This window comes from Lycorma delicatula, chromosome 12, assembly GCF_047948215.1.
Source record: "Lycorma delicatula isolate Av1 chromosome 12, ASM4794821v1, whole genome shotgun sequence".
Lineage (NCBI taxonomy): Eukaryota > Metazoa > Arthropoda > Insecta > Hemiptera > Fulgoridae > Lycorma > Lycorma delicatula.
The window spans coordinates 60636058-60663753 of record NC_134466.1 but is presented as its reverse complement, the minus strand read 5'-3'; the positions used below and the strand labels follow the sequence as shown (position 1 = coordinate 60663753).

Below are 27696 nucleotides of genomic sequence, written 5' to 3'. Positions count from 1 at the left end.
CAGGGTATATGGTGTTGATGGAAAAATGGCAGAACGTAATCGAAACAAATTGTGCACGTGGTCTCAAAATGTTATTATTCAATAGCAATACATGTATTCTCAATTTTGACCTCTCCAAAGGCTCAATACTTTTTAGACAACCTGATATAAAGGAAATATTAATCATGTAAAATATAAGCTACTACAAAACTTTATTAATGAATTGTACATACATTACATAAATGATAAATGATTCTGAATGATCTTGTTTATAAATTAATTTGTTTTGAATAGTATATACAATAATGTAAAAAAAAAAGCAACAAACTACAAATAAAGAAAATTTATATCACTCTGTCAACTTAATTTGACTTGCGTGTAAACGTTTTAGATAAAAATTACATGCAACATTTTTCTCACCAGTATGAATAGCGAGATGTGTTTTTAAACTACATTTTAGACGAAATGTTTTCTTACAAAAATTACAAGTGAATTTTTTCTCACCAGTATGAATAGTAAGATGTCTTTTTAAACTACTGCTGTGATTAAATGTTTTTTTACAAAAATTACAAGTGAATTTTTTCTCACCAGTATGAATAGCGAGATGTGTTTTTAAAGTACTGAAGCGAGTAAATGTTTTTTTACAAAAATTACAAGTGTATTTTTTCTCACCAGTATGAATAGAGAGATGTGTTTTTAAACTACATTTTAGACGAAATGTTTTTAAACAAAAATTACAAGTGAAGTTCTTCTCACCAGTATGAATAGAGAGATGTGTTTTTAAACTACATTTTAGACGAAATGTTTTCTTACAAAAATTACAAGTGAATTTTTTCTCACCAGTATGAATAGTAAGATGTCTTTTTAAACTACTGCTGTGATTAAATGTTTTTTTACAAAAATTACAAGTGAATTTTTTCTCACCAGTATGAATAGTGAGATGTGTTTTTAAATTACTGCTTTGATTAAATGTTTTTTTACAAAAATTACAAGTGAATTTCTTCTCACCGGTATGAATAGGGAGATGTGTTTTTAAAGTACTGAGGCGAGTAAATGTTTTTTTACACAAATGACAAGTGAATTTCTCCTCACCAGTATGAATAGCGAGATGTGTTTTTAAAGTACTGAGGCGAGTAAATGTTTTTTTACAAAAATGACAAGTGAATTTCTTCGCACCAGTATGAATAGCGAGATGTGTTTGTAAATTACATTTTAGACGAAATGTTATCTTACAAAAATCACAAGTAAATTTCTTCTCACCAGTATGAATAGCGAGATGTCTTTTTAAACTACCGCTTTGATTAAATGTTTTTTTACAAAAATTACAAGTGAATTTCTTCTCACCAGTATGGATAGAGATATGTGTTTGTAAATTACATTTTAGACTAAATGTTTTCTTACAAAAATCACAAGTAAATTTCTTCTCACCAGTATGAATAGCGAGATGTCTTTTTAAACTACCGCTTCGATTAAATGTTTTTTTACAAAAATTACAAGTGAATTTCTTCTCACCAGTATGGATAGAGATATGTGTTTTTAAATTACATTTTAGACGAAATGTTTTCTTACAAAAATCACAAGTGAATTTCTTCTCACCAGTATGAATAGCGAGATGTGTTTTTAAAGTACAGAAGTGAGTAAATGTTTTTTTACAAAAATCACAAGTAAATTTCTTCTCACCAGTATGAATAGCGAGATGTCTTTTTAAACTACCGCTTCGATTAAATGTTTTTTTACAAAAATTACAAGTGTATTTTTTCTCACCAGTATGAATAGAGAGATGTGTCTTTAAATTACTGCTTTTGTAAAAAGTTTTTTTACAAAAATTACGTTTTAAGTTTTTTTTGACAACATGAATAGATAAGTGTGACTCTAAGGTACTTCTTCGAGTGAAAGACTCCTGACAAAACGTACATCTGTGAATAGGATGATGAGAAGTTATGATGTTCATTTCTTCATCTGTTTTATTAGTAATTTGCAAGCATTTTTCTTTAAAAGCAAAACTGTTTAAATGATCATATTCTTTACTAACAACATTATCACATGTACAGTTATTTTTTATTTTATTGCAAACCACACATTTTGATGTCAGTAAAATACTTTCAGTACTTCTTTCCTCCACATCACCAATAGTTTTTTCATTATCCTAAAAAAATTACAATAATTTTTAATTAAAAAATCAATCACAAAACTTTGTTAATTTTAACAATTCCAACTACAAATTGACAACTTATACTCTAATAATAAATATCTCATCTTCATATTTAACCAAGCACAATATGTTTGTTTGTACGGAGCAAAAATAAAAATTTCTTTAGTAAATGCAGTTAAAAAATAATTAACAAAATGTAACATAATCCGTAAACTGTGTGCTACATAGTATAGAACTAAAACTAGTCTGACAACAGACAATTTTATAATGACAAATAAAAAAAAGAAAATTATAAAAAAAAAGAATTAAGAATTTAGCCAAGTTAATAATGAAAGAATAATATACTGAAGATCAAAAATATATAAATTTTTAATCAATTCTGATACACAAAAAATGGGTGCCATAAGAAAAGCAATGTCAGCTGCAATGAAACTTAAAATAATTGTTTAGTATTTATCAACACGAGTGAGCTACATGTTTCTTGAGAAATGTTTTGTTTCTAAATCACATATATTCAAATTCATACCAGAAGTATGTAATGCAATTTATAACTTGCTGAGGCATAATTTATAAATTATTTATTTTTTGACAAATTTTTGTTCCAGGTTTTAACTTAATTTCGTGACAGAATAGAAAAGTATACTTATGATATTGCTGAGCGTTTGGTAAAAATAAAAAACTTTACTTTTAGATGTCTTATTTAAAAACGTTTTAACTGTTTTTCTGATTTCAAGAGAACACTACTATGAGTAATAAGATTTAGATCGTTTCAAACATAAAAAAATTAATTAACATGCAACATTAACAATAACAATTTGGTGTTACCTACTGAACATCATTTCGATTCATCTGTGGATTTGTGTTTCCATCAGCGCTGCAGTTCATTGTGTCAGGATTTGGCAAAAAAATTCCTGCACCGTTTTGGCCAAACAACGTGATAAAATAGTACAACAGCAGCAACTTGGCATGTATTTAACACCTGATATGGAAATTTTATAAGAAATGATTTGGAGAAAATTACTTGATTATGAAGTTACTTATTTTTCTTCATCAGTCAATATCGACCAAATTTGTAGTAATGAAAGCATAAATAAATTCTATAAATTTCACTGCTAAGTTCCCTAAAATTGGTTAATAGGGCAAACCAATCACTGAATTGATGATTAAGTTTTATAGTAAATTTTTAAAGGATGAAGAATTTTTCTTAGTCTATAGCTCACACAAAGTCACAGACATTTCTTTCACAGCTATTTTGGTGATATGATTAGCATCTTTGTAGACAAAATATCTAGCAATATCACATTTTGTCAGTGTAAATTCATTGTACCATCTAACCTGAAAATGTATCATTCTAAGCATGAGCTCTAACAGGATGTTTATAAACCAGTGCATTCAAAAAGTAACTGCGCACCTATATAAACATGATTATAAGCTGAAGAATTTTATTATATGCACTATGAGTAATGCTTTCACACAGGTTGGTAATCCTGTATTGCGTGCAGTTAGCTTCCATGAGCCAATCACAATGTCGAGACAAGATGTGTCTTAACATAAGAAGAAGTGATTCTTTGTTGTCACTGTTTGTTCATTGTCTTTGAATGACTGAGGCTGTCTTTCCATGTGCACACAGAACAGTGAAAATTTCTCATTTAATCCATCCTCATAAGCATGGAGAGTATCAGACAGTGAAAGAATAGTATTTTATTAGACTTCCAGGTACACCGGTTCCTAATCGATATAGTGTAAGAACACTAATTGAAGACTTTTGGAAGATTGGATCAATAAAGATATATGAGTGAAGTGATAGACCATCAGTATTTGAAGAAAAAACTAAAACATATCAACTATATGAAGTAGTTTCAACAGACCTGTGCAAAGGCTAGCTCAACACAAAAAACAACTTCAACAAGGCAATTTATAAGAAGCTCAGTTTCATCCCATATAAAGCGATTCAAAAGTTATTGTCCAGAGACTGTGGAAAGTGAATTCAATACTGGGAATGGTTTCAACAGTTTCTAAAAAATATTTATGGACTGCCAACAATTTAAGCACAAATTTAATTGAAACAGCCATTTAAATATGAATTAAAATTTCTGTGAAAGGAAACTCTAAGAAGTTTCCCATATTTTGTGAAAGCTGATGCGTTCTACAGCTTCAAAAAGTCAAATTTTGTTTTCCTTAAAAGTAGCGACATTTCAATACAATCCAATAATTTTCAGATTTATATTATGCAATTCTTATATTACGATACTGAATAGTCATTTTATTATAATTACCGGTTATAATTCAATGTACATGAAAAAAAGATTCTAATCAATCAGTAATGAAAACCTTAGAGAAATGGCATAAAACCAGATCAAAAATTCTTAGGAACCCTCAGAAATCTCATAAATTTCACACTACAAACTACACATGAAGTATAGATCCTGGAAAAGTAGCCTCATGGCTCTTATCAAAGACCAATAGGATTGGCATAAAGAAGTGTAATATATCTTACATTTATTTATTTCTGTGTTTCATGGATGTTTCAACAGCAATAATGCAACACACTGTCTGTTGGGAGGTAAACAATTTGTTATGGCTGTGACACATATACAGCACCATAAGAGATACATCGAAGTAGTTTTTTGTAAGGACAACAATTTTCATCACATAGCTGGATTCTGTGAATAGATTATAAATTCACTTGTAAGAATCTATCAGCTGCATTTCAGTAGGTTTGTTGTGTGATGAACAACACTATATTTTGGGACTACGAAGAAAGAAACGAGAAACCTTTTATAAAACCTGGCACAGAATGTTTATTCTATTTCAAAAGCCATGAGTTTTCAAAAGTGACTTATAACTAGTATCATGTCAGCTACATTCCTCCACATACTGTTTTCATCATTCTTTTTAATCAAAGTATCTAATGTTAAACAAGAATTGCCACATATTATTTACGCCATTATATAGTAAATGAAAATATCTTACTTGTCTAAATGTTGTCAGATCTTAGAAAAACGGCAAATGATATCTCTGTTGACACTACAAAGAGAATCACATCAGATGCGGCCACTCAAAGGCTTGTTGTTACTCGGTGTCCGATTCTGAATGCACTGGACAACACGGTGCCTGCACCCTAGGTTACTGAGTTTATTAAGGACGGCCTAAGAAGGCCTTCAGGAACACACAGGTAGGAGCTCTGGATCGGAGACACAGGGCCCTAAATATGGTTGCAGTTATCGACATAAATGCTCTGGCAGAAAGTAAGGTAATGGATTCCCTGGCCACCAGGCACCCGCAGGTGGCCTGGTGTAAGTCTCCCATTAGGGCTGGAAATCTAGTGCTGGCTATGTTGGAGGTAAGACGTGTTGGGAGACACAGAAACAGATGAAACATCGGTCTCCAACATGTTTCATATTGCATGTGTTGATTCTGATGATGGAAGGGATCTTGAGCAGGGCCTAGTACATGTATTCGCCAGAATCAAGAAGAACTGTGGACCTTGGGCCTCTCCAGGCAGACATCAACTTGCAGGATACAGCCGTATATGCGTGCAAGATTTTAGGGTGTGAGTGTAGGTCGACTTGCTACAGATGTCACATAATCGCTCTGACTGGAAGTCTTCCTTCTGCATGGAGGCGCGATGAACCAGTAGAGGAAAAAAGGGGAGAATGATCAAAGTAAAGTCTGCGGCTACCTATGCAGACCAGATTAAGTAGGTCAGGAAAGACATTATGATGCCGCCGACTTCTGTGATTCCTTCTGTAAGGAAGGCAGACGACAGAATGGAAATTAAAGTTAAGGTGGAGAGAGAAGTCTGGCACTCTAAGGCAAAATCTGATTTCAATCTTAAAGGTTGGGTCTATCACTAAGAAAACGAGGATGGCCGTTCTCCGGATTCATGATTTGGAGAAAGGCATCCAACAGGGTGAGAATTTCAAGGCGCTGGTTGCGGTCACTGGGTAGGTATTGTCAGATTATCTATGGATAGGCAGTCAGGCCGGGAAACGGGGAGACCAGCGTGGCGGCATCCGGCGACCATCATTGCAGCTGTTGCTCTGCAGGGACGAGTCAATATTGGGCTGAGAGAGTCTCTTACAGAGTGGAAATACATCGAGCTCCCACAACGGTGATATAGATGCCTGGAGACTTGCCACCTTGCGAGGAACTGTGAGGACACAGACAGGGTGGCTTGATGTTTCAACTGTGGTGGAGAGGGGTACAGGACAGATAGCACTGCATGCCCTAAAAAGAAGAAGGACAACAAAGAAAACTAGGAGAGGGCCCAACATCATTCTGGAGAGATACTGGTGTTCTCGATTTTTTGAGATGTGATTTATTGTCGTCCTGCACTGCTGGCGGGAGATTTTAACGACTGGTCGGCCTCCTGGGTTTCAACGAAAACCAACGCCCGTTTCACCACCCTGAACGATGCGGTGGCGGCGCTTGAGTTAGTTTGTCTAATAACTGCGAGGGCACATACAGCCTCAGGAGAGGAGAGTCAGGATCTGTGGTCGACCTCACATTTGCTACACCTGATCTAGCTAGCAGGGTTCCGAAGTGGAAGGTATGGGAAGGATTCACGGCTAGTGATCAATGGGCTGTTATTACGGTGATTGCGGAGATTGATATGTGATGAGGACGATGATCTTTGACAATGAGCTGTTGTACCAGAAATAAGGATGCAGAGGCATTTGCTGGGGTGATCGATCTTCGGGGAGTTGTTTGACTCCCGAAAGCCGAGGAGAAGATGGCTTGTCTTGTTGAGTCCCTCACTAACGCCTGTAATGGGACACTCCCCGCAAGCTGTGTAATGGTGGACGGAAGAAGTGCCATTGGGACAAGAGAAGGGCGATGCTTGGGCGCCTGGACTCCCTAAGAGAAGTGTATAATGCGTATTACAAGGAAACACTTCATCATATAGGCCTCTGGCTATGATCGATGCACTGACTAAATTTTTCGAGCGAATGCTGGTGCGAAGACTGGCCGGGGCTGAGGACGGCCTCTCTGCAAGCCAGTTTGTGTTCCGCTGGGGTAGGTCAATCCCTTGATGCTGTCTCTGCTGTTAGCCAGATGGCGAACAGCATTATTCGAGAGCGTGGGGAACAGGCCGCAAGAAGGATGTGTGTGTGTGTTCTAGTAACTGTCGATGTGCAGAATGCTTTTAATAGCATTACACACGCTGCTATTCTCTGTGCCTTGGTAGAACTCAGTACCGAATTATCTTATTGGCCGATGCAGTCTTATTTGTCTGGTTGCAGACTGATCTACGAGGTGGAGGGGAAACTAATAGAGGATGCTCTAAAAAGGGGCGGGTCCCTCAGGGCTCGGTACATGGACCGACCCTATGGAATATTGCATATGATAAGGTATTCCACTTCCCAATGCTGCCAGGTCACCCTGATGGGGTTAGCTGACGACCTCGTGATTGTGGTTGATGCGGCTATGAAGAGAGAGGCGACTGGAAAAGTTACCATCGTATATGGTATCATTAAAGACTGGATGAGCGGGGTTGAACTGCGGATGTCTTCAGAGAAAACAGAGGTCGCGGCTATAACTGTGGCCAAGAGGTTGATCCTTACACTGGAAGGACAGCGAGTTGAATCTAGCCCGGCGTTGGGCGTCTGGATAGATTTTGCCCGGTACATTTTGGAACACATGCTAAGGAAGTTTAGAACACAATTACTAATTTCCCTAGAGCAGTGTTGAAGGACTTGAATAGCTAGGATGAAACACACAGAGTGAGGTGATGGAAGGCACGGGGACAGACAGGCCCCCAGCTGAGTGCCTAGGGAGCTTCCTGAGCTTGTAGGGTTCTCCTGGGTGCGATGAGGTTGGGGGGGGACTCCACCTCTGGGTCCACCTGTGGGCACCCAGGAGTGTTGGTTTAGTCAGTAGTACGTGCAGATAAACATACACACGTTGTACTCCAATACTTGTACTTTAATATAAAAATTATTCCACAACGATCATTTTCTTCACTGTAAGCAAAATCATGTTGAACACTGTACAATATTCATTAAATTCGGCACATCAATGTACCGAATTTAATGTGGGGACGATAGACTTTGGCTTGGTGTTCTCAGCTAGTCTGTGAACTGAAAACTCTTTTTTGCAAAACGTCTAGTTTTTCTTTAAAACAGAAAAAATTGTTTTTCTCCAACTTTGAATGCTATTTTGAAAATGATTTTGAAGAACAAGAGGTTGGAAAAGTAGTTCATTCATTTCTACAGGTTTTCCTATTTTTCACATGTCTTACCTAATGGAAGTTAATTTTGGCCCTTAAAATTTAATTTGATTGACCTAATATTGTGGGTGGATATGGGCTGGGCAAAATGAATGAAAGGGACTGAGTTATTGAGTTTTGCGTGAAGAAAAATTTAGTAATTGCCAACACCCAGTTTAATAATTATAATAGAAGAATATACTATTAGAAAAAGCCTCCAGGCTGTTTCCACGAGTGATCAGATACTGCAAGCTATCAGATAGATTATATCATTGTTAAGCAAAGAATACTATTAACAGGAAGTGCAAACTAACGAAAGAAGACTGGATTAAAGAAAAATATTCAGAAGTAGAAAGAGAACTGATAATTGTGGTAAAATAGATGAGCATACAGAAAAGTTAAGGAAAATTTTGTGGTACATAAATTAAAATCTAATAGTTTGTTAAACAAAGATGAAAGGAAAAGTCAATAGGTGGGTGGAATAAATATATTGAAGAGTTATATAGAGGAAATGAATTAGAAAATGGTGATAACAAGGAAGAAGAGGAAGTCAAAGAGGATGAACGGGGAGATCTGAATTTAAGAGAGCATTAAAAGATATGAATCGCAGAAAGGCTCCTGGGATAGCCGGAATACCTGCAGAATTACTGCGCAGTGCAGGTGAGGAAGCAAATAGATAGATCATAAAAACGTGTGTGATATTTATGAAAAAGAGGAAGTTCCGTCAGATTTCAAAAAGAGTGTTATTGTCATGACACCAAAGAAAGCACGAGCACATAAATGTGAAGAACACAGACCAATTAGCTTAACTACTCACACATCAAAAATCATAAATAGAATTCTATATAGAAGTGAGAGGAGAGTGGAAGAATGTGTTACGAGAAGACCAAGACGTCTCAGGAGGTTTTCAGAAAATTTCAGGAAAACTATAGGGACAAGGGAGAGAAGCAATTTTAGCACTCAGATTAATAATAGAAAAAAGATTAAAGAAAAACAAACCAATGTACTCGGCATTTGTAGATTTAGAAAATACATTTGATAACTTAGTCTGAAATATAATGAACAGCATTTTAAAACATTTAGGATTCAAGTTTAGAGATAGAAAATTATTTGATAACATTTATACAGGAAAACCAAACTGCAATATTATTAATCGAAGAGCATAAGAAAGAAGGAGTAGTAAACACAAGTCAGACAAGGATGTTCCCTATCCCTGTTACCTTATAATTTTTGAATAGAACCAGCAGTTAATGATGTTAAAGAACAATTTAGATCTAGAGTAACAGTGCAAGGTGAAAAGATAATGATGCTACGATTTTCTGATATAGTAATTCCAGCTATAGTTATTCTAGGGAACAAGAAAACGACTTTTGGTTAGAGATTTTACAATCATCAACTGAGCTTCAAATAATGTGCAGGCAGGAACGGTTTTCGTAATGAACAAGAAATTTTGGGGTACATAAATTAAAATCTAATAATATGTTAAACAAAAATGGTACACCGATTTACAGTATGAAAGGAAAAGTCGATAGGTGAGTGGAATATATTGAAGAATTATACAGAAGAGATGAAATCGAAAATGGTGTTTTAGAGGAAGAAGAGAAAGTCGAAGAGGATGAAAGGGGATAAACAATACTGAGATCTGAATTTAAGAGCGCATTAAAAGATCTGAATGACAGAAAGGCTCCTGGAATAGACTGAATAACTGCAGAATTACTGCGCGTGCAGGTGAGGAAGAAATGGATAATTATACAAGCAGGTGTGTAATATTTACAAAAAACGGGAAGTTCCGTCAGACTTCAAAAAGAGTGTTATAGTCAGGATACCTAAGAAAGCAGGAGCAGATAAATGTGAATTATACAGAGCAATTAGCTTAACTACTCATGTATCAAAAATCTTAACTAGAATTCTGTATAGAAGAATTGAAAGAAGAATAGAAGTATTAGGAAAGGATCAATTTGGTTTCAGGTAAAGTATAGGGACAAGGGAAACAATTTTAGAGCTCAGATTAATAGTAGAAGGAAGATTAAAGAAAAACAAACCAACATACTTGGAATTTATATACCTGGAAAAGACATTCGATAACGTACACTGGAATAAAATGTTCAGCATTTAAATAAATTAGGGTTCAAATACAGAGATACAAGTTTAATTGCTAACATTTATAGGAACCAAACAGCAACAGTAATAATTGAAGAACATAAGAAAAAAACCGTAATAAAAAAGGGAGTCCGACAAGGATGTTCCTTATCCTTAAGAAAAAAGATATAACACATCCTTTATGGCATGCAAAAAATAGTTCAACATTGTGGACATCAATTAAAAAATGAATAACACTGAATTGTAATAACACCGGTCTATCTGAATCCGGTCTATTTTCTTCTACACTTCTTTTATGTTTTTGTATCTATCAACCTATTAAAACTATTATTCAAGGGGAAAAAGTCTGTAGTTCTCAGCCTGAAAGCAATGAAAAAGCCTCATAACTTTAACATGGCCTGCATTCATTCATTTATTGCGATGCTATACACAATCCAAGAGCCCAAAAACATCTATATTTGCTGTTTTACTATCTTTGTACAATTTAAACAATTTTGAATCTGGGTATAAAATGAATATTGTTTAGGCAGCTTTGTTTATACCATGAGGCATCTCTCACTGTATTTTTTTTGTTATGTACTGTTGTAAAAAATGTTTACCTACCATAAAGTGTTAGGGGCAATCTGTTCATCATAGCTATTTACCTCCCAATACTCCATATAATATATTGTTTATGTTATAAATAAAATATCTCATGTCAGACAAGAATGCTACATGATATGTGGGCCATAAACACTACATAAAAGTATCCTGATGAATAGAAAAATTGAGAATTCTTACAACAACTAGATCTTATAATTATAACATAAACCAAGAGAAAATAGAAAATAGCTTACATGTTTAAATATTGTCGGCTCATCATCTGTCTTTGCAAGAGGTACAAACAAATAGTCTTTTTGCTCTGTTTCATGCATGTTTTCTTTTTTAACGAGCAAGGATAATGGATCTTCTTCCAAAAATGAATTACCAGTCTGTCCATCAATATTCTGCAAAAAATATAAAGTAATAATAATATTGTTTTATAATAGTGGGACTTAAAATAAGTGTGGTTAATTAAATATTACTGAAATGTAACATCTGATAAAGTCAAGAGCATGGAGCTAACTATAAGGGCAGAGCTACCATCCTTTCGTCAAAACATTTTTATACTCATCAAGAACGCATCAAGATGTCGTAGCATGTGAACTGTGATTTTTCTACTTTTTTTATTGTAAATTATTAAAATGTACTTTTCAATAGAAAATACTGCGAGTGTGAGGTGCGTTCAGTTATCAGGATTTTACTGCAAAAAACCTCAAAGCAATTGAAATTCATCAGCAACTTTGTAAGGTGTATGGAGATGGAATAATGAGTAACAGTGGAGTGAGGCAGTGGTACATTCAGTTTAAAAATGCTCACACCAATGTTCATGATAAGAACCGCAGTGGTCGGCCTAGCCTTTTGGCTGATAAAATAACAATTAAAATCAACTATAAAACTCATGAAAATCACTATTTTATGATTACGAAACTATTGCTCATTTCCCCCAAATTTCACGAAGTTTACTGCAAGAAGTTGTAACAGGGAAGCTTGGCTACCACAAGTTACGTGCAAGATGGGTGCCAAAAATCTTGAAAGACCAAACAAATTAGCTTCTTGCTGCATCGCTGAATTACCTTGAAGCCTACAGCGAGGATGGTAATCCACTGCTTCATCGTGTCGTAACAGAAAATGAGACATGGGTAAAGCATGTCAACTGTGAAACAAAAAGACAGCCCATAGAATGGGGTCACACTGGTTCTCCCAGAAAACCAGTAAAATGTTTTCAACCATTGACAGCCATAAAGATTATGGCAACTATGTTTTGGGCCGCTGAGGGAGTGCTTCCGTTGATTTCCTTGAAAATGGCAACACAATTAACTCAGAAAGATATTGTGAGACATTGATAAATCTATGGAGAGCGATGCAAAACAAGCATCAGGAAAACTGAGCTCATAGTGATGTTTATTCACAACGCACATCCACACACGACTAATTGTACCAGATACCTCTTGGATGGTTTTCGAGGGGTGGTGTTTGATCACCCACAGTACAGTCTGGATCTGGCACTGGGCGATTACCACATCTATCCAGCGATGAAGACCTGGCTCGCAATGCAACAAAGCGCTTTGAAAAAGATGCAAAGGAATTGCTTGTGCAATTGAGATGCACTTTAATTAAGTGCCTCAATTTAAATGGCTACTATGTAGAAAAACAGTTTAAGATTGAAGATTGTTCCTTTAAAATGTATATAATAAATTTTTTTTTTTACTTGGTTGGTTTTTTATTTCAAAACGTAAGTTACTTTCTGGACAGCCCTCCTATAATGTCAAAGATAATTTAAGTCATGTTATGGATCAAAGTGTGTTCCAAAGCAGCAGCCTGTGTCAGTTATGTATGGAAATGAGTTACTATAAAAATAGTCTATGTTTGTAACAAACACCACATGAAAACCAGAGGCAAAATGATCAATGAGTTTCTAAATTTCAAAAAATACACATGATTGGGCAATACCAGTAGAGGTCATTGTTTTTTATTACCTAAAAAGATACGCTTATTTTGCAAATAATCACATAAGACGGTTTGCGCATCCCAAAAGACGGTCAATATGACTTTTCCCACTGATGCTTGCATTTTGAATTTCTTTCGGACAAGTGAGCTGATATGCTTCCATTCCATGCTTTGTTTTTTTAGACTCTGGTACAAAATTGTGAACCCAAGTTTCATTACACGTTAAAATCTTGTTTAGAAAAGGATCACCTTCCCTTTCATAACGTTTTTTTCAAATCAGCACACACTTTGAGTCTTGTTTCCTTGTTGCGTTAACTTCTTCAGGACCCACCTTGCACTTGTTTTGCTGTACATGAGCTTGTTACTGAAAACATTATGAACTGTGCCAACACTTACTGTAACTTTTTTTCTATTTGTTCGACTGTAATATGCCAGTCTTCACGAAAAATGTCATCAATGCAGGTTTCAAGTGAAGGAATTGACATTTCAACTGGCCGGCCAGGACATTGCTCTTCAGTCATTGAGGTTCGACCAGTTTTTAACTGTTCTACCCACTTACAAAAGTATCCGCGGTTCATACAACTTTCACCATACTGTAAAATTATTCAAGAAAAAACTTACACCTTCTGAATGCATAAAACAGATCACTGAACATTCTTTAACTAATGTGGAAACTTTAAGTGAGCACACCATTGTTAAATGCAACTTTCAGGTTATAAACAAAATGATTTTTATCCATCACCTGTTCTCAGATCATCCCAGTGATGCCAACCTTAAGTCATGAAAATACAAAACTCCTCCTACAAACTGTTCCACTTCTACATCAATTTATCTCTTTACTTATTGAATATCCCCCGTATTTCGCTTTCAGAATCATGCTGAATATCTGTCTGTTGTTCATGACCAATTTCCTGTTTGCTAACAGGGCGAGTCTGACTATGTAGCAGATAAGATTCCATTATTTCATAAAAAAACACATAAGGTTTACTTAGCTCCTAGCTCCTCAAATATGATTAATGATTAAATGGGATATTTTAGAAATTACCATATTATTATTTTTAAATATATTAATATACTTAAAACATGGAAATAATGCACACTTATCTCACTCTGTAGAAACTGTAAACATAATCTTAATCACTAACAAACACCATCTAACAGAATAGATTTCATATATTGGTTACTAAGGGTGTCAAAAGATGACAGCACGTGAAAGGAATGTATATATGTATTCCTACTGTGCTACAGGGGTGTTCATAATCATACATCACAGTCTGAATTATCTGCTATTCTTAACTTAACTCTCAACCTATTAACTTCTATACAATTATTCAAGGGGAAAAAGTCCGTACTATTTCCAAAGTAAAGGAAGGGAAAAAGCCTCATAAGTTTAAAAGGGCCTCCACCATTCATTATTACAATGGTGATCCAGAAAGTAACTTACATTTGAGCCTATCAAGGAGATGTTAGGGATAGAGCCATCTTCTTGGCGTCAAAACATTTCTACACTTAGTACGCATCAAGGTGTTGTAACCTTGTGGACTATGATTTTTCTTACTTTGTTCGTTGTGTATTATTGAAATAAGCGCTTCAGTAGAAAATCCTGCAAGTTGTGAGGTGCATTAAGTAATTAGGTTTTAACTAGCAAAAAACCTCAAATAATTAAAATTCATCGCCTTTGTGAGATGTACAGAAATGGAATAATGAGGGATGATGGAGTGAGACAGTGGTGCATTAAAAAATGGTCGCACCAATATTCATGATAGGACCTCAGTGGTCGGCCGAGCCTTGTGACTGATGAACTGACAAAGATAATCCCCAATAAAATTTGTGAAAATCGCTGCATTACTATTACAAAACTGTGCCTTTATTTACCTCAATTTTCATAAAAGTCTACTGCAATTAATTGTATCAGGAAAGCTTGCTTATCATAACTTTTGGGCAAGATAAGTGCCAAAAATCTAAGGCAGCAGATTTCTACTGAGAAGGATTTGGAAAGCTCATGCGTTGTTATAATAAAAGCCTCAATTTAAATGGCGACTACGTAGAAAAATAGTTAGATTGTTCCTTTCAAATAGATAACATTTCTTTTTTTTTCATTTGGTTGGTATTTTATTAAAGAACATAAGCTACTTCCTGAACTGCCCTCGTGGTTTGCAAGTGGCATCATTCAGTATATGATCAGACTTGATAGCAATGGAATACAAAGATATTATAGGCATTGGCATTTATAAATCGATCTACAAAAAATTGTTTCCACCTAAGCACAATCAAAATGGTTTTGTATAAGACAATGCCACTGCTGAAAACATATCAACGTTGTTTGAAAAGAAAAATACAGAGACCTAGAATGAGGATTATCAAAAACTATAATAAACCATTTAGTAACTGAATGTGCTATACAAAACCAAAGATAGTTTTGTACTCTTTTCGTAAACAATGTTGGATCTGGGTATAGAATAAATAACATTTAGGGAGCTTTGTTTATACCATGAGGCATCAGCACATTGTATTTCCATTGTTAAATACTGTTATCAAAATGTTTATCTACTATATAGTGTTAGGGGCAATCTGTTTATCATAACTATTTCTCTCCCTATACTCCATTACTAACTGTCTTTTATACTATAAATCAAAATATCTTGTGTCTGACACAATTACTAAACGATATGGGTGCCGTAAACAGTAAATAAATGAATCCTGATGAATAAAAAGTTGTAAATTCATATAATAACTAGGTCTTACATTTATAACTTAAACCAACATAAAAGACAAAATAGCTTACTTGTTTAAATACTGTCTGTCCATCATCGCTTGTCTTGGAAAGAGTTACAAACAAATATTTTTTTTGCTCTGTTTCATGCGTGTTTTCTATTTTAATAGGCAAGGAAAATGGAACTTCTTCCAAAACTGAATTACCAGGTTGTGCATCCATACTCTGCAAGAAAATATACGGTAATAATATTTTATTATAATAGTGGAACTTAAAATAAGTGCGGTTAATGAAATATTACTGAAATGTAACATCTGACAAAGTCAAGAGCTTGGAGGTAACAATGAGGGCGGTCCAAAAAGTAACTTACGTTTGCGTCTAGCATGGAGATTATGGGGATAGAGCTCCCATTGGTGTCAAAACCTTTCTACACTTAGTATGCACCAAGTTGTCATAGCCTTGTGGACTATGACTTTCCTACAGTATTTGTTGTGAATTATTGAAAAGTGCACTACAGCAGAAACTCCCACAAGTTCTGAAGTGTGTTCAGTGATTAGGTATTTACTGGCAAAAAACCTCAAACCAGTTAAAATTCATCGGCAACTTTATGAGGTGTACAGAGATGGAATAATGAGTGATGGTGGAATGAGGCAGTGGTGCATTCAGTTTAAAAATCGCCGCACCAATATTTATCAAGAAGGCCGATCTCAGTGGTTGGCCGAGTCTTGTGACTGATGAACGGACAATGATAATCAACGATAAAATTTGTGAAAATCGCCGCATTTTGATTACGGAACTCTCCCTTCATTTTCCCCAAATTTCACAAAAATCTACTGCAAGCAATTGTATTGGGGAAGCTTGCTTATCACAAGTTTTGGGCTAGATAGGTGCCAAAAATCTAAGGGGGCAGATTTCTACAGAGAAGGATTTGTAAAACTTGTGCATCGTTATGATAAGTGCCTCAATTTAAATGGCGAATACATAGAAAAAAATATAATATTATCCCTTTGAAATAGATAATAACATTTCTTTTATTTTATTTGGTTGGTTTTTTATTAAAGAACATAAGCTACTTCCTGAACTGCCCTCGTAGTTTGCAACTCGCATCATTCAGTATATGATCAGACTTGATAACACTGGAACACTATATTGTAGGCATTGGCATTTATGAATCGATCAACAAAAAAAATGTTTCCACCTAAGCACAATCTAAATGGTTTTGTATAAGACAATGTCACTGCTGGAAACATAAAGAAACACATCAATGCTGTTTGAAAACAAAAATGCAGAGAACTACAATGAGGATTATCAAAAACTATAACAAACCATATAGTAACTGTACATGCTCCACAAAAGCAAGGATAGTTTTGTACTGTTTTCATAAACAATGTTGGATCTGGGTATAGAATAAATAACATTTAGGCAGCTTTGTTTATACCATAAAGCATCAGCAAACTGTATTTTCTTTGTTACATACTGTTATCAAAATGTTTATCTACCATAAAGTGTTAGGGGCAATCTGTTCATCATAACTATTTCTCTCCCTATACTCCATTAATAACTGTTTTTTATACTATAAATCGAAATATCTTGTGTCTGACATAATTACTTAACGATATGGGTGCCATAAACAGTAAATAAATGTATCCTGATGAATAAGAAGTTGAGAATTCATACAATAACTAGGTCTTATATTTATAACTTAAACCAACATAAAAGACAAAATAGCTTACTTGTTTAAATACTGTCTGTCCATCATCACTTGTCTTGGAAAGAGTTACAAACAAATATTCTTTTTGCTCTGTTTCATGCGTGTTTTCTATTTTAATAGGCAAGGAAAATGGAACTTCTTCCAAAACTGAATTACCAGTTTGTGCATCCATACTCTGCAAAAAAATATACGGTAATAATATTTTATTATGATAGTGGAACTTAAAATAAGTGCTGTTAATGAAATATTACTGAAATATAACATCTGACAAAGTCAAGAGCTTGGAGGTAACAATGAGGGCGGTCCAAAAAGTAACTTACGTTTGCGTCTAGCATGGAGATTATGGGGATAGAGCTCCCATTGGTGTCAAAACCTTTCTACACTTAGTATGCACCAAGTTGTCATAGCCTTGTGGACTATGACTTTCCTACTGTATTTGTTGTGAATTATTGAAAAGTGCACTTCAGCAAAAAATCCCACAAGTTGTGAAGTGTGTTCAGTGATTAGGTTTTTACTGGCAATAAACCTCAAACCAGTTAAAATTCATCGGCAACTTTATGAGATGTTCACAGATGGAATAATGAGTGATGGTGGAATGAGGCAGTGGTGCATTCAGTTTAAAAATCGCCTCACCAATATTTATCAAGAAGGCCGATCTCAGTGGTTGGCCGAGTCTTGTGACTGATGAACGGACAATGATTATCAACAATAAAATTCGTGAAAATCGCCGCATTTTGATTACGGAACTCTCGCATCAATTTCCCCAAATTTCACAAAAATCTACTGCAAGCAATTGTATTGGGGAAGCTTGCTTATCACAAGTTTTGGGCAAGATAGGTGCCAAAAATCTAAGGGGGCAGATTTCTACACAGAAGGATTTGTAAAACTCGTGCATCGTTATGATAAGTGCAATTTAAATAGTGACTATATAGAAAAATTTTAAGATTGTCCCTTTCAAATAGATAACTATTTTTTTTTTATTGAATAAAGTAAGCTACTTCCTGAACTGCCCTCGAAGTTTGCAACTGGCATCATTCAGTATATAATCAGACTTGATAGTACTGGAACACACCTATATTGTAGTTATTGGCATTTAGCTATCAACCAATAGAAAAATGTTTGCACCTAAACGCAATCTAAATGGTTTTGTATAAAATAATGTCACTGCTGGAAACATATATAAACAATCAGTCTTGTTTGAAAATAATTATGCAGTGACCTACAATGAAGATTATCAAAAAGTATAATAAACCTTCTTGTAACTGAACATGTTTCATCAAACCAAGGATAGTTTTGTACAGTTTTTGTAAACAACGTTGAATCTGGGTCTAGAAAGAATAATGTTTAGGCAGCTTTGTTTACAACATGAGGCTCACTGTACTTTCTTTGTTATGTACTGTCATCAAAATGTTTATCTACGTTAAAATGTTAAGAACAATCTGTTTATCATAGCTATTTATCTCCCTACACTTCGTTAATAACTTTTTTTTATATTATAAACCAAAATATCTAATATCAGACATGAATGCTAAACCATATAAGGGCCATAAACAGTAAATAAATATATTATGATGAATAAAAAATTGAGAATTCTTACAATAATAATAATAATAATCTTATATTTATAATTTACATCAACATAAAATAGAAAATAGCTTACTTGTTTAAATATTGTTTCTTCATCATCTGTCTTGGCAGGAGGTACAAACAAATATTCTGTCTGCTCTGTTTCATGCACGTTTTCTTTTTTAACAGGCAAGGATAATGGATCTTCTTCCAAAAATGAATTACAAGTTTGTGCATCCATACTCTGCAAAAAAATATATGATAATAATATTTTATTATAATACTGGAACCTAAAATAACGTGGTTAATGAAACCACGTGGTTTAAATAATAATAATAAAAATACTAATATTAAATAATAGTTAAATAGTGTAGTTAATGATAAATTACTGAAATGTAACATCTGATGAAGTGAAAAGCTTGGAGCTAACTATTATATCAAAGATAATTTATGACAATTTATTGATCAGTGTTCCAAAGCACCAACCTGAGTCGGTTACGTATACAAATGATTTACTATAGAAATTACTATATTATTATTATTTGGTACATTAATATGCTTACAACACGTAAATAATAAATATTTCTTTCACTCTGGTAAACCTGTAGGCATAATCTTAACCGCTAGCAAACAATCGCGGGATAAGCAATACTAATATTAGTCCTATTACTATACATTTAATTTTAGGTTTCTATTATTATTACCACGTTATTATTTTTATTATATATTTTTTGAATTTTATTTATATAAATATACTTACGGGACGTAAATAATATACAATTTTTTCACTCTGTAAAAACTTTAAACACAATCTTACACGCTGACATACAACCAAGGGAATAGCTCAACTAAAATTAGTCGTACGTGCTAGTCGATTATTAAAATTAATCGATTATTTTAACAACATTCAAATGTGTATTAGTCGACCAATTTTTGAAAATTGGTAGTTGTCAACTACTTAACATTCTTATAATATTATTTACAACAATATAAAAAATTCAATCTATTAAACTGCTTTTACATAGAATTATAGATTAGTCGTTGGTCGAAAACATTAATCGCTATAGTTATGAACATTACTGCTTAAGCAAGAATGTACTTAGTAGCTTATTAATAAAAGTGGCTTTCAACATTCCATGCCACCATAATTTCAACATAACTAATTTCATTTATTAAACAGAGAATAATACCTACCACACTTACAGAAACAATACAATTATTCGTTGTTTAATAAATTAAGTCAGGCTGGTAAGAGAGTTGTAACAAATTTTTCTATTTTTTGCATAGAATGCTTAAACATAGTTTATTATCTATTATTGTATATCTATTGTCTATTACATATATTTAAAATGTATTTTTTAAACAAAATTCTAAATAAATAACAGATTTTGATAATAGAAATGTAATGTCTTACTTCTTTTGATATCAATATCATTTGTTAAAAACTGTTTTATTTATATTACCGAAATTTTTGTTTTTGAGGGGAAGAAATGATACCTGCAAGACTTTTGGGACTCCAAAATTATTTAATTATTGATTTCAGGTTTATTTACGATTCGTCACAATGTTGGAATCTTACCTTTTTAACACGCAGTCAAACTTGAAATTCTCAGGTGTCCTCACTTGATTGTATTCCTGTACACAAAGTACAACATATAGGATTTAAAAATCTTATGTTCTGACTGTCAGAGCTTCCGGTGTCACATCTGTGCCTAATCTGCCTGTTACCTAATCGCAGTAGCTCATCTCCGGGTTTGGTAATCTCGTAACCCCCCAAGAATATTACTTGTGGGGGACAGTCAAGAATGTAGTGTACAGTAAAAAGCCAGTACCTAGTGGAACTACACAATGAAATTAAAATGGCTTGGGAATCAATTCCTGTGTCTGTAAATAAAGTCTTACAAAATCAAATCAGAATTAAACTCTCACCTGATTATTTTGCTAAAGAGATTTTTTTAAATGTATTTATTTGTTTTTCTATCTTAACTTTTTGCTCTTAATACATAATGTGAATTACTTTCACTGATAACTGGCAAAGAAACTTACTTGAATTTTCTGCTTAATTTTCTCCTAAACAGTAAGTCTTTTGAGAGTAAAACTCTCTGTAGCCAGAATTTTACTCCCTTTTCCGAGTAAGTTATCTAATTTGTGAGGAGTTTTTGAAATTGGTGCAAAGATTTAGTTGTAGTAAAGTTTTTTTAAATTTAAAGCTTTTCAAAAAACTTAATTTAGTTTTAAAATTTTTTGTTTTATTCGAGTGCGACAGGAAAACCTTTAGTAACATGTGATGGTGGGAGGGGTCTCCATTTAATATTTTTATATTCTTTTTAACTACAGTACTGCTGCACCGAGTTTCATAAAAATTTTAGTTAATTTCTGTTCCGCGACAGTTGTATCTACAGGCTAAACAATATCCATACTTGTTTCCAAGCCGATATTGAAAGTATTTTTTAAACTCAAACGAGATGTAAAATAAAACTGTTTGAATATTTTCAAATGTATGAATAAATTAAAATAATAAACTTAAAAATTATTGCACTTTTTATAAAATATGTCATTTATTTTAACGCAATTAATCGAAGGAAGGTGCAGTTAGGCACATCGCACCTACAATAACAGTGGCAGTGGCGTATTTGTTGACCCACCGTACCGTACACCTTTGGCACTTTAGATATTCACATGGGACCACCGGGTTGGTCTAGTGGTGAATGCGTCTTCCCAAATCAGCTGATTTGGAAGTCGAGAGTTCTAGCATTCAAGTCCTAGTAAAGCCAGTTATTTTTACACGGATTTGAATACTAGATCGTGGATACCGGTGTTCTTTGGTGGTTAAGTTTCAATTAACCACACATCTCAGGAAAGGTCGAACTGAGAATGTACAACACTACACTTCATTCACACTCCGGGACCGGGATCCTGCAGGATCCCGGTCCCTTAATTCGATTTCATGGCTTAATTCGATTTCATGGGATGTAGTTAATTCTTCGTTCTTCTTTAGTCTGCCTTTCGTATTTCCAGTTGTAAATAATTACAGACCATAACCTTAGAAACATCTGCGATCCCCGAAAAGGCAGCACAAGGGAAAGTACAGGCCTCTTCAGTCGGGCAACTGTAATTGACATGAAACAAAAGAAAAGGAACAATTCCCTAACGCTGAGGGCGAGATGAATGAATTAATCAACTATGGATGAAATAAACACTTACGTTTACGCAGGGAATGCAGACAGCTTACAGACCGAAAATTGATTTTTTTTCAAGATTCTTGGTAAAGTATTGGGATCTTACCTACTAAATTCACCGTCAAACTTAAAGTCCTCTAGTGTCCTCACTTAATGGTATCTCTGTACACCATCTACAATATAAAGGATTTACAAATTTTACATTCTGAGTGTGGAGTCTTTTCGGTGTTTTCATTCGGTATCACATCCGTCCATTACCTAACCGCGATAGCGTGGCTCCCGGCCTGATAATCTCGTTCACCAAATCAAACAGAACGTATGTAAGAATCTCACATTCTGACTATTCCGGTGTCATGCTCGGGCCTACCGCCAAAAAGGGGCAGAACAGTCGATGGGAGGCCCTGGGCATAGTTTGGGATTATCCGATTTCTCATCTTGTCAATCACAGTGGTTCATCAAGGACATCGTGAGGCCTTACACCTTGTGGGGATAGGATCCTGTAGGCAGATATCTCTGAAATGCTATACTATAGTGCTCGAACACGGTGGCCTCTCGCAGAGTCTGCTATGTGTGAGAACAAATGTAACATTAGGTTTTTTTGGAATAGATTGGTCCATTTCTTTACAGATATGTTTGAATATAAAGGGATCAGCTTTGTTTGTTCTGTTTTCTTTTTTTTGTAATTTTTGTTTAAATTGCCATATAGGCTTTAAGACTATACGAGTACATTTTTGTTTATAATACAATGGAAACTTGGATATTTTTCCCGTTATTAAGTCTTTCCTTTAGATTTCAGAGGTTTTTTTTTATTTTGGCTTTAATCGGCTGTAGTGTAATTTCCTTGTAAGTACTTGCAGTTCCCTTTTGCCTACACACAATTACTCCACGGTTTTCCCACTGCTGGTTAACATTTCTGGAATGTTGCCTGAGAACCTTGCCACAGCATTTTGGACATCTGTTGTTTTGGAATGGTGAAAAAATTCACATTATTATTAATAATATTATCTTATTTAAAAATTAATAATGTACTTGAAATGAAATAATTAAAAAAACTCAGTAAAATAAATAAATAAAGCTAAGTTTTATTAACTGAAACTTTATTTTTGAATTTTGATCGTGATGTATCAGTTCAGTTGTGTATGACTGTCATTTGTTCAGTGTGTATTCACATTTTTCGAGAAATATTTGAAATTAAACATAATTTTTTTATTAACATTTTACTGAATTCAAGATAAAAAATTATCAACTAAGTAAAATTAAAAATTATCGTTGGAGTGATTGAGTCGAGATAAACAGACAGTACTGCCAACTTATTTATTGGCAGCTAGAAAATTAACTGTTTTGTGTAATTCATCACTTTACATAGTTTATTACAAAACTTGATTTCAATCATTCTGACTGAAAAAAACGGATTAATTAAACGAAAATCATTCAGATTATTTTTAAAACATTCATACCTGTCCGACAAAGCAAGCATTATTTCAACTATCTTTCTACTACAGGGTAGAAAAATTATGCATTTTGTACCGTAGCAATCCCTATATTTTTATATTCTATTTAAATAGCGCTTTCATAACTGATAATTTTTCGATACTGTAGTAATCAAGTTCACAGATATGAATCTATTACGAGGACTATTCACGTCTAGAGGTTAATACTTCAGTTAATTTAATATTTTAATCGAACAGACCATCAGCTTCAATTAGGTATTACATGTATTGTCTATTTAACAAACTAAATTTTCAGGAATAACTTCGTCCTAGAATTGAATAACTTTTGCACCTTATTTCTTCATCTTAAAAAAAAAATAATAATAAAGACCTTTCTGATACCAGTCTAATAAAAACCCTGCAGAATATTTAATTTTTATTTTTTAACGATATAATAAATGTAATAATGAAAACTCTTCTTTATATTTACTCTGATTTTAAACTAACACTCAACTAATTGAATTTTAAAATTATTCTTTCTTTTTCCTGTTTAGCCTCTGGTAAGATACCGTTTAGATAATTCTTCAGAGGATGAAATGAGGACGATATGTATGAGTGTAAATGAAGTGTAGTGTTGTACTTTCTCAGTTCGACCATTCCTGAGATGTGTGGTTAATTGAAACCCAACCACCAAAGAACACATGTATCCACGAGCTAGTATTCATATCCGTGTAAAAATAACTGGCTTTACTAGGACTTGAACGCTGGAACTCTCGACTTCCAAATCAGCTGATTTGGAAAGACGTGTTCACCATTAGACCAACCCGGTGGGTTTTTAAAATTATTCTGGATTGTTGAAACTTTACTTTAGCATTGATTAACATTTCTTTAAGTCACTTCTCTAATTATCCAGAATGACAGGAACTTGAATTTAGAATAATAAATAAATATTGAATAAATTGAAAATTGTAGAATGAATAAGCTGGTTAAATTAATTACCAATTACTATCACACGTATCACTCTGGCGCCTTCATCTATTAACATGTATAACATTTTTAATTTAATTATTACCCAGTAAAACAATTTCTATGTTGGTTTCACAGTAAATGTAGAACACATCACGATTAGATTTTCATTAGAAAAAAATGTTATCCGTTTCGAAATGAAATAAATTATGTAGTCTCTACCGCCTGAAAAATTTTACAATTGTTCAGTATTTGTATTAGAATGTTGATATTATTACATCAAATAGATAATTTTGTAAGGCTGTACAGTAAATCACCAAGTCAATCCAAAGTATTTCAAGCAAAGGAACCGTTTTTAGCGAGATATAAATGAAAATGGGTTGCTAGTCATTGAAGCATTCATTGTACTCCCTTCTTCAGAGGGCGTCGCGCATCCTAACAGTAAGCCGAAATTCTATGGCAGAGGAATGTCGATTGGTTGTGAATTAACTAACATCCTTAGGCTGTTCTTTACTCTCGCCATTTTCTTCTACTTGCATCGGTCGAGTCCCGGTCACGGCTGGACCTGATTCGACTTCATGGGATGTAGTTAATTCTTCGTTCTTCTTTAGTCTGCCTTTCGTATTTCCAGTTGTAAATAATTACAGACTGTAACCTTAGAAACATTTGTGATCCCTGAAAAGGCAGCACAAGGGAAAGTACAGGCCTCTTCAGTCGGGCAACTGTAATTGACATGAAACAAAAGAAAAGGAACAATTCCCTAACGCTGAGGGCGAGATGAATGAATTAATCAACTATGGATGAAATAAACACTTAAGTTTACATAGTGAACGTGCAGACAGTTTACAGACCGAAAATTGATTTTTTTTCAAGATTCTTGGTAAAATTATTGGGTTCTTGCCTACTAAATTCACCGTCAAACTTGAAGTCCTCTGGTGTCCACACTTAATGGTATCTCTGTACACCAACTACACTGTAAAGGATTTACAAATTTTACATTCTGACTGTTTGAGTCTTTTGGTGTTTTCATTCGGTATAACATCCGTCCATTACCTAACCGTGATAGCGTGGCTCCCGGCCTGATAATCTCGTTCACCAAATCAAACAGAATATATTAATTAGTATGTAAATGTTTTGTAACGTCTTGAAGGATATTTTTTGGATTTTCTTTTTTGAGTTAGTAAGGGTTGCAGATGGCAATATTGAAACTTCGTTTTATACCCATTAGAGTTTCCAAAAATTATCAAAGACTGTCTTCCAATAAATGTTCAAAAATTTGTTGCAGTGGCTTGTATTTTTCCCGTCGACATAAAAAAGATTGATACAATTCTAACAGTCAGTGTTCGTACTTGTCTCACTTTGTCTCCGTTTTCTTATTTTTTCATATGAATCCCCACTCTTGCCAATCATTTTGGAAAAGGCTATACAATTTATTTTTCAGGTGATGGATTTCATTTTTTGTTTTCTTTTTACAAAAACCAATATCTGGGTCACGAATAGTTAATCAATGCGATGAGATGTAATCAGTTGAGAAAGTTTAGCGATGGTGAAAACACGACTGTCATTCGAGACAAGAAAATAAGATTGTTAACTGATATTGGACATATGAAAATATCTGTAACGTACGACGTATGATGACAATGGATGTGGAAATACGGAACTGAACCGTCTACTTGACTTGAATCTTCAGGACTCAATGTCTGATGTCGACTATCATTAAGAGGACTGAGCGGACCGTTTCTTTCAAGGTACAGTTACTGGTCAGGCTTAATTGGAGATTCCGGACAAATTAAATTTTACAATCCTTTAGGGCTTTGTTAAATGACGATTCATCTATAATTCAATAAGACTGTGCCCTACACGCTTTCATTCAGATGTGTGCGCCTACTTTGAGAACACTGTTCTGTGACGTTGGATTGGACAAAGACGTCCAATCTCTTGACAGGGGTCAAGAGAATATTTCTAAATCGGAACATATTCGTAAACGGTATCTGAAAAGGGAAGACTCTTTTATAACCTCTAAACAAAAAAGAACCATTTGCTATTACAAAGGACCTATGGATGCCACCGAAAACCGTCAATTCTCATCGAAGATAATGCTTGTACCAAAAACTAATCTTAACATTAATATAAATTTAAACGCGTTACCTTATTTACAAGGACAACAGAATCCTGATTATCAAAATAGTAAATTCAAACGATAATAATAGCGATAGTAATAATAAACATAATCCTAATCAAGATGTAAGGCCACAATCAAAACATTCAAACAAACAGAACTACGTTGCTTTTAATGATGACTACCACTACCGCAAACAAATTCTTTCAAACCATCCGATTATGATTCGTCATCATGGACAGAGGTCTGAGATCTGCATAATTTAAGCATGTTAACAATCTCAAGTGGTCGATTTAAATGTTTCCGAAGTAATTGTAATTTCATTTTATTTATATTTTTATATGTATGTCAACATACTCATAAATATTGTATGAACACTCAAAATTTTATTTAAATATTTGTATTTCACACTTATATTATACATTGTATATAACTTATTTGTAATTTCTAATCGTGTTATTACTTGTAATATATTGGCGGTAATTTCATTTACATTGTTGAAAAAATATACCATTATATAATACTCCTCCCGATTTTTGACGGGAGGCAGTGTATTAAATAAATTATCAACATAATTTATCGCGGTTGTAAGTAACTTAACATCAGACTAGACATTAGATTAATCTAATTATAACATAAATACAGGAGTTATGAAAACAGTAACCCAATATTAGTACACCGAATAAATAAATTGTTTGTATTGTATATATAAATAAATATGTTTTTATATTCATAATTTTGCAATAATGGTAGAGGATAATGTTTAATCGATACATTTTTTCTACAATTAATAAATATATTAATATAATTATCTGTGTTATCAACATACTGAATACTTGGAATATTAGCAACAACTGAATAATCTTTGTTTTTGAACTGGCTGTGCAACAGCCAAAAGATTGTTCAGTCGTTTTTGTTTTGGGAATTCTGATGTCCAAGATGCTGCTAGCAGTGGATGACCAAAACAGAGAAAGTGAATGATATTTTGGCTAAGTCTAAGCATGCAAACCTACATGACATTGCTAGTGACCTAATACCCAT

General features: G+C 34.0%; 2 protein-coding genes across 2 annotated transcripts in view; both read right to left on the bottom strand.

Moving 5' to 3' along the window:
• LOC142332772 (uncharacterized) overlaps nucleotides 1-12161 on the bottom strand; it is a 50156-nt gene extending 37995 nt beyond the window's left edge. Inside the window, exons 1-3 of the mRNA XM_075379388.1 lie at nucleotides 11988-12161; nucleotides 11279-11428; nucleotides 333-2125 (exon numbers count right to left, since the gene is read on the bottom strand). Coding sequence (XP_075235503.1) covers nucleotides 333-2125; nucleotides 11279-11428; nucleotides 11988-12161 — 2117 coding nt within the window. The remainder of the gene's footprint in view (nucleotides 1-332; nucleotides 2126-11278; nucleotides 11429-11987) is intronic.
• Nucleotides 12162-13363: 1202 nt separating this feature from the next.
• Nucleotides 13364-19802, bottom strand: LOC142332771 (uncharacterized). Its single transcript, XM_075379387.1, has 4 exons — nucleotides 19722-19802; nucleotides 19056-19205; nucleotides 17418-17570; nucleotides 13364-13564 (listed from the first exon to the last, which is right to left on the bottom strand). The coding sequence occupies exons 2-4, from the start codon at nucleotides 19200-19202 to the stop codon at nucleotides 13364-13366; spliced, it is 501 nt and encodes a 166-aa protein (XP_075235502.1). The 5' UTR covers nucleotides 19203-19205; nucleotides 19722-19802.
• Nucleotides 19803-27696: the final 7894 nt, after the last annotated feature.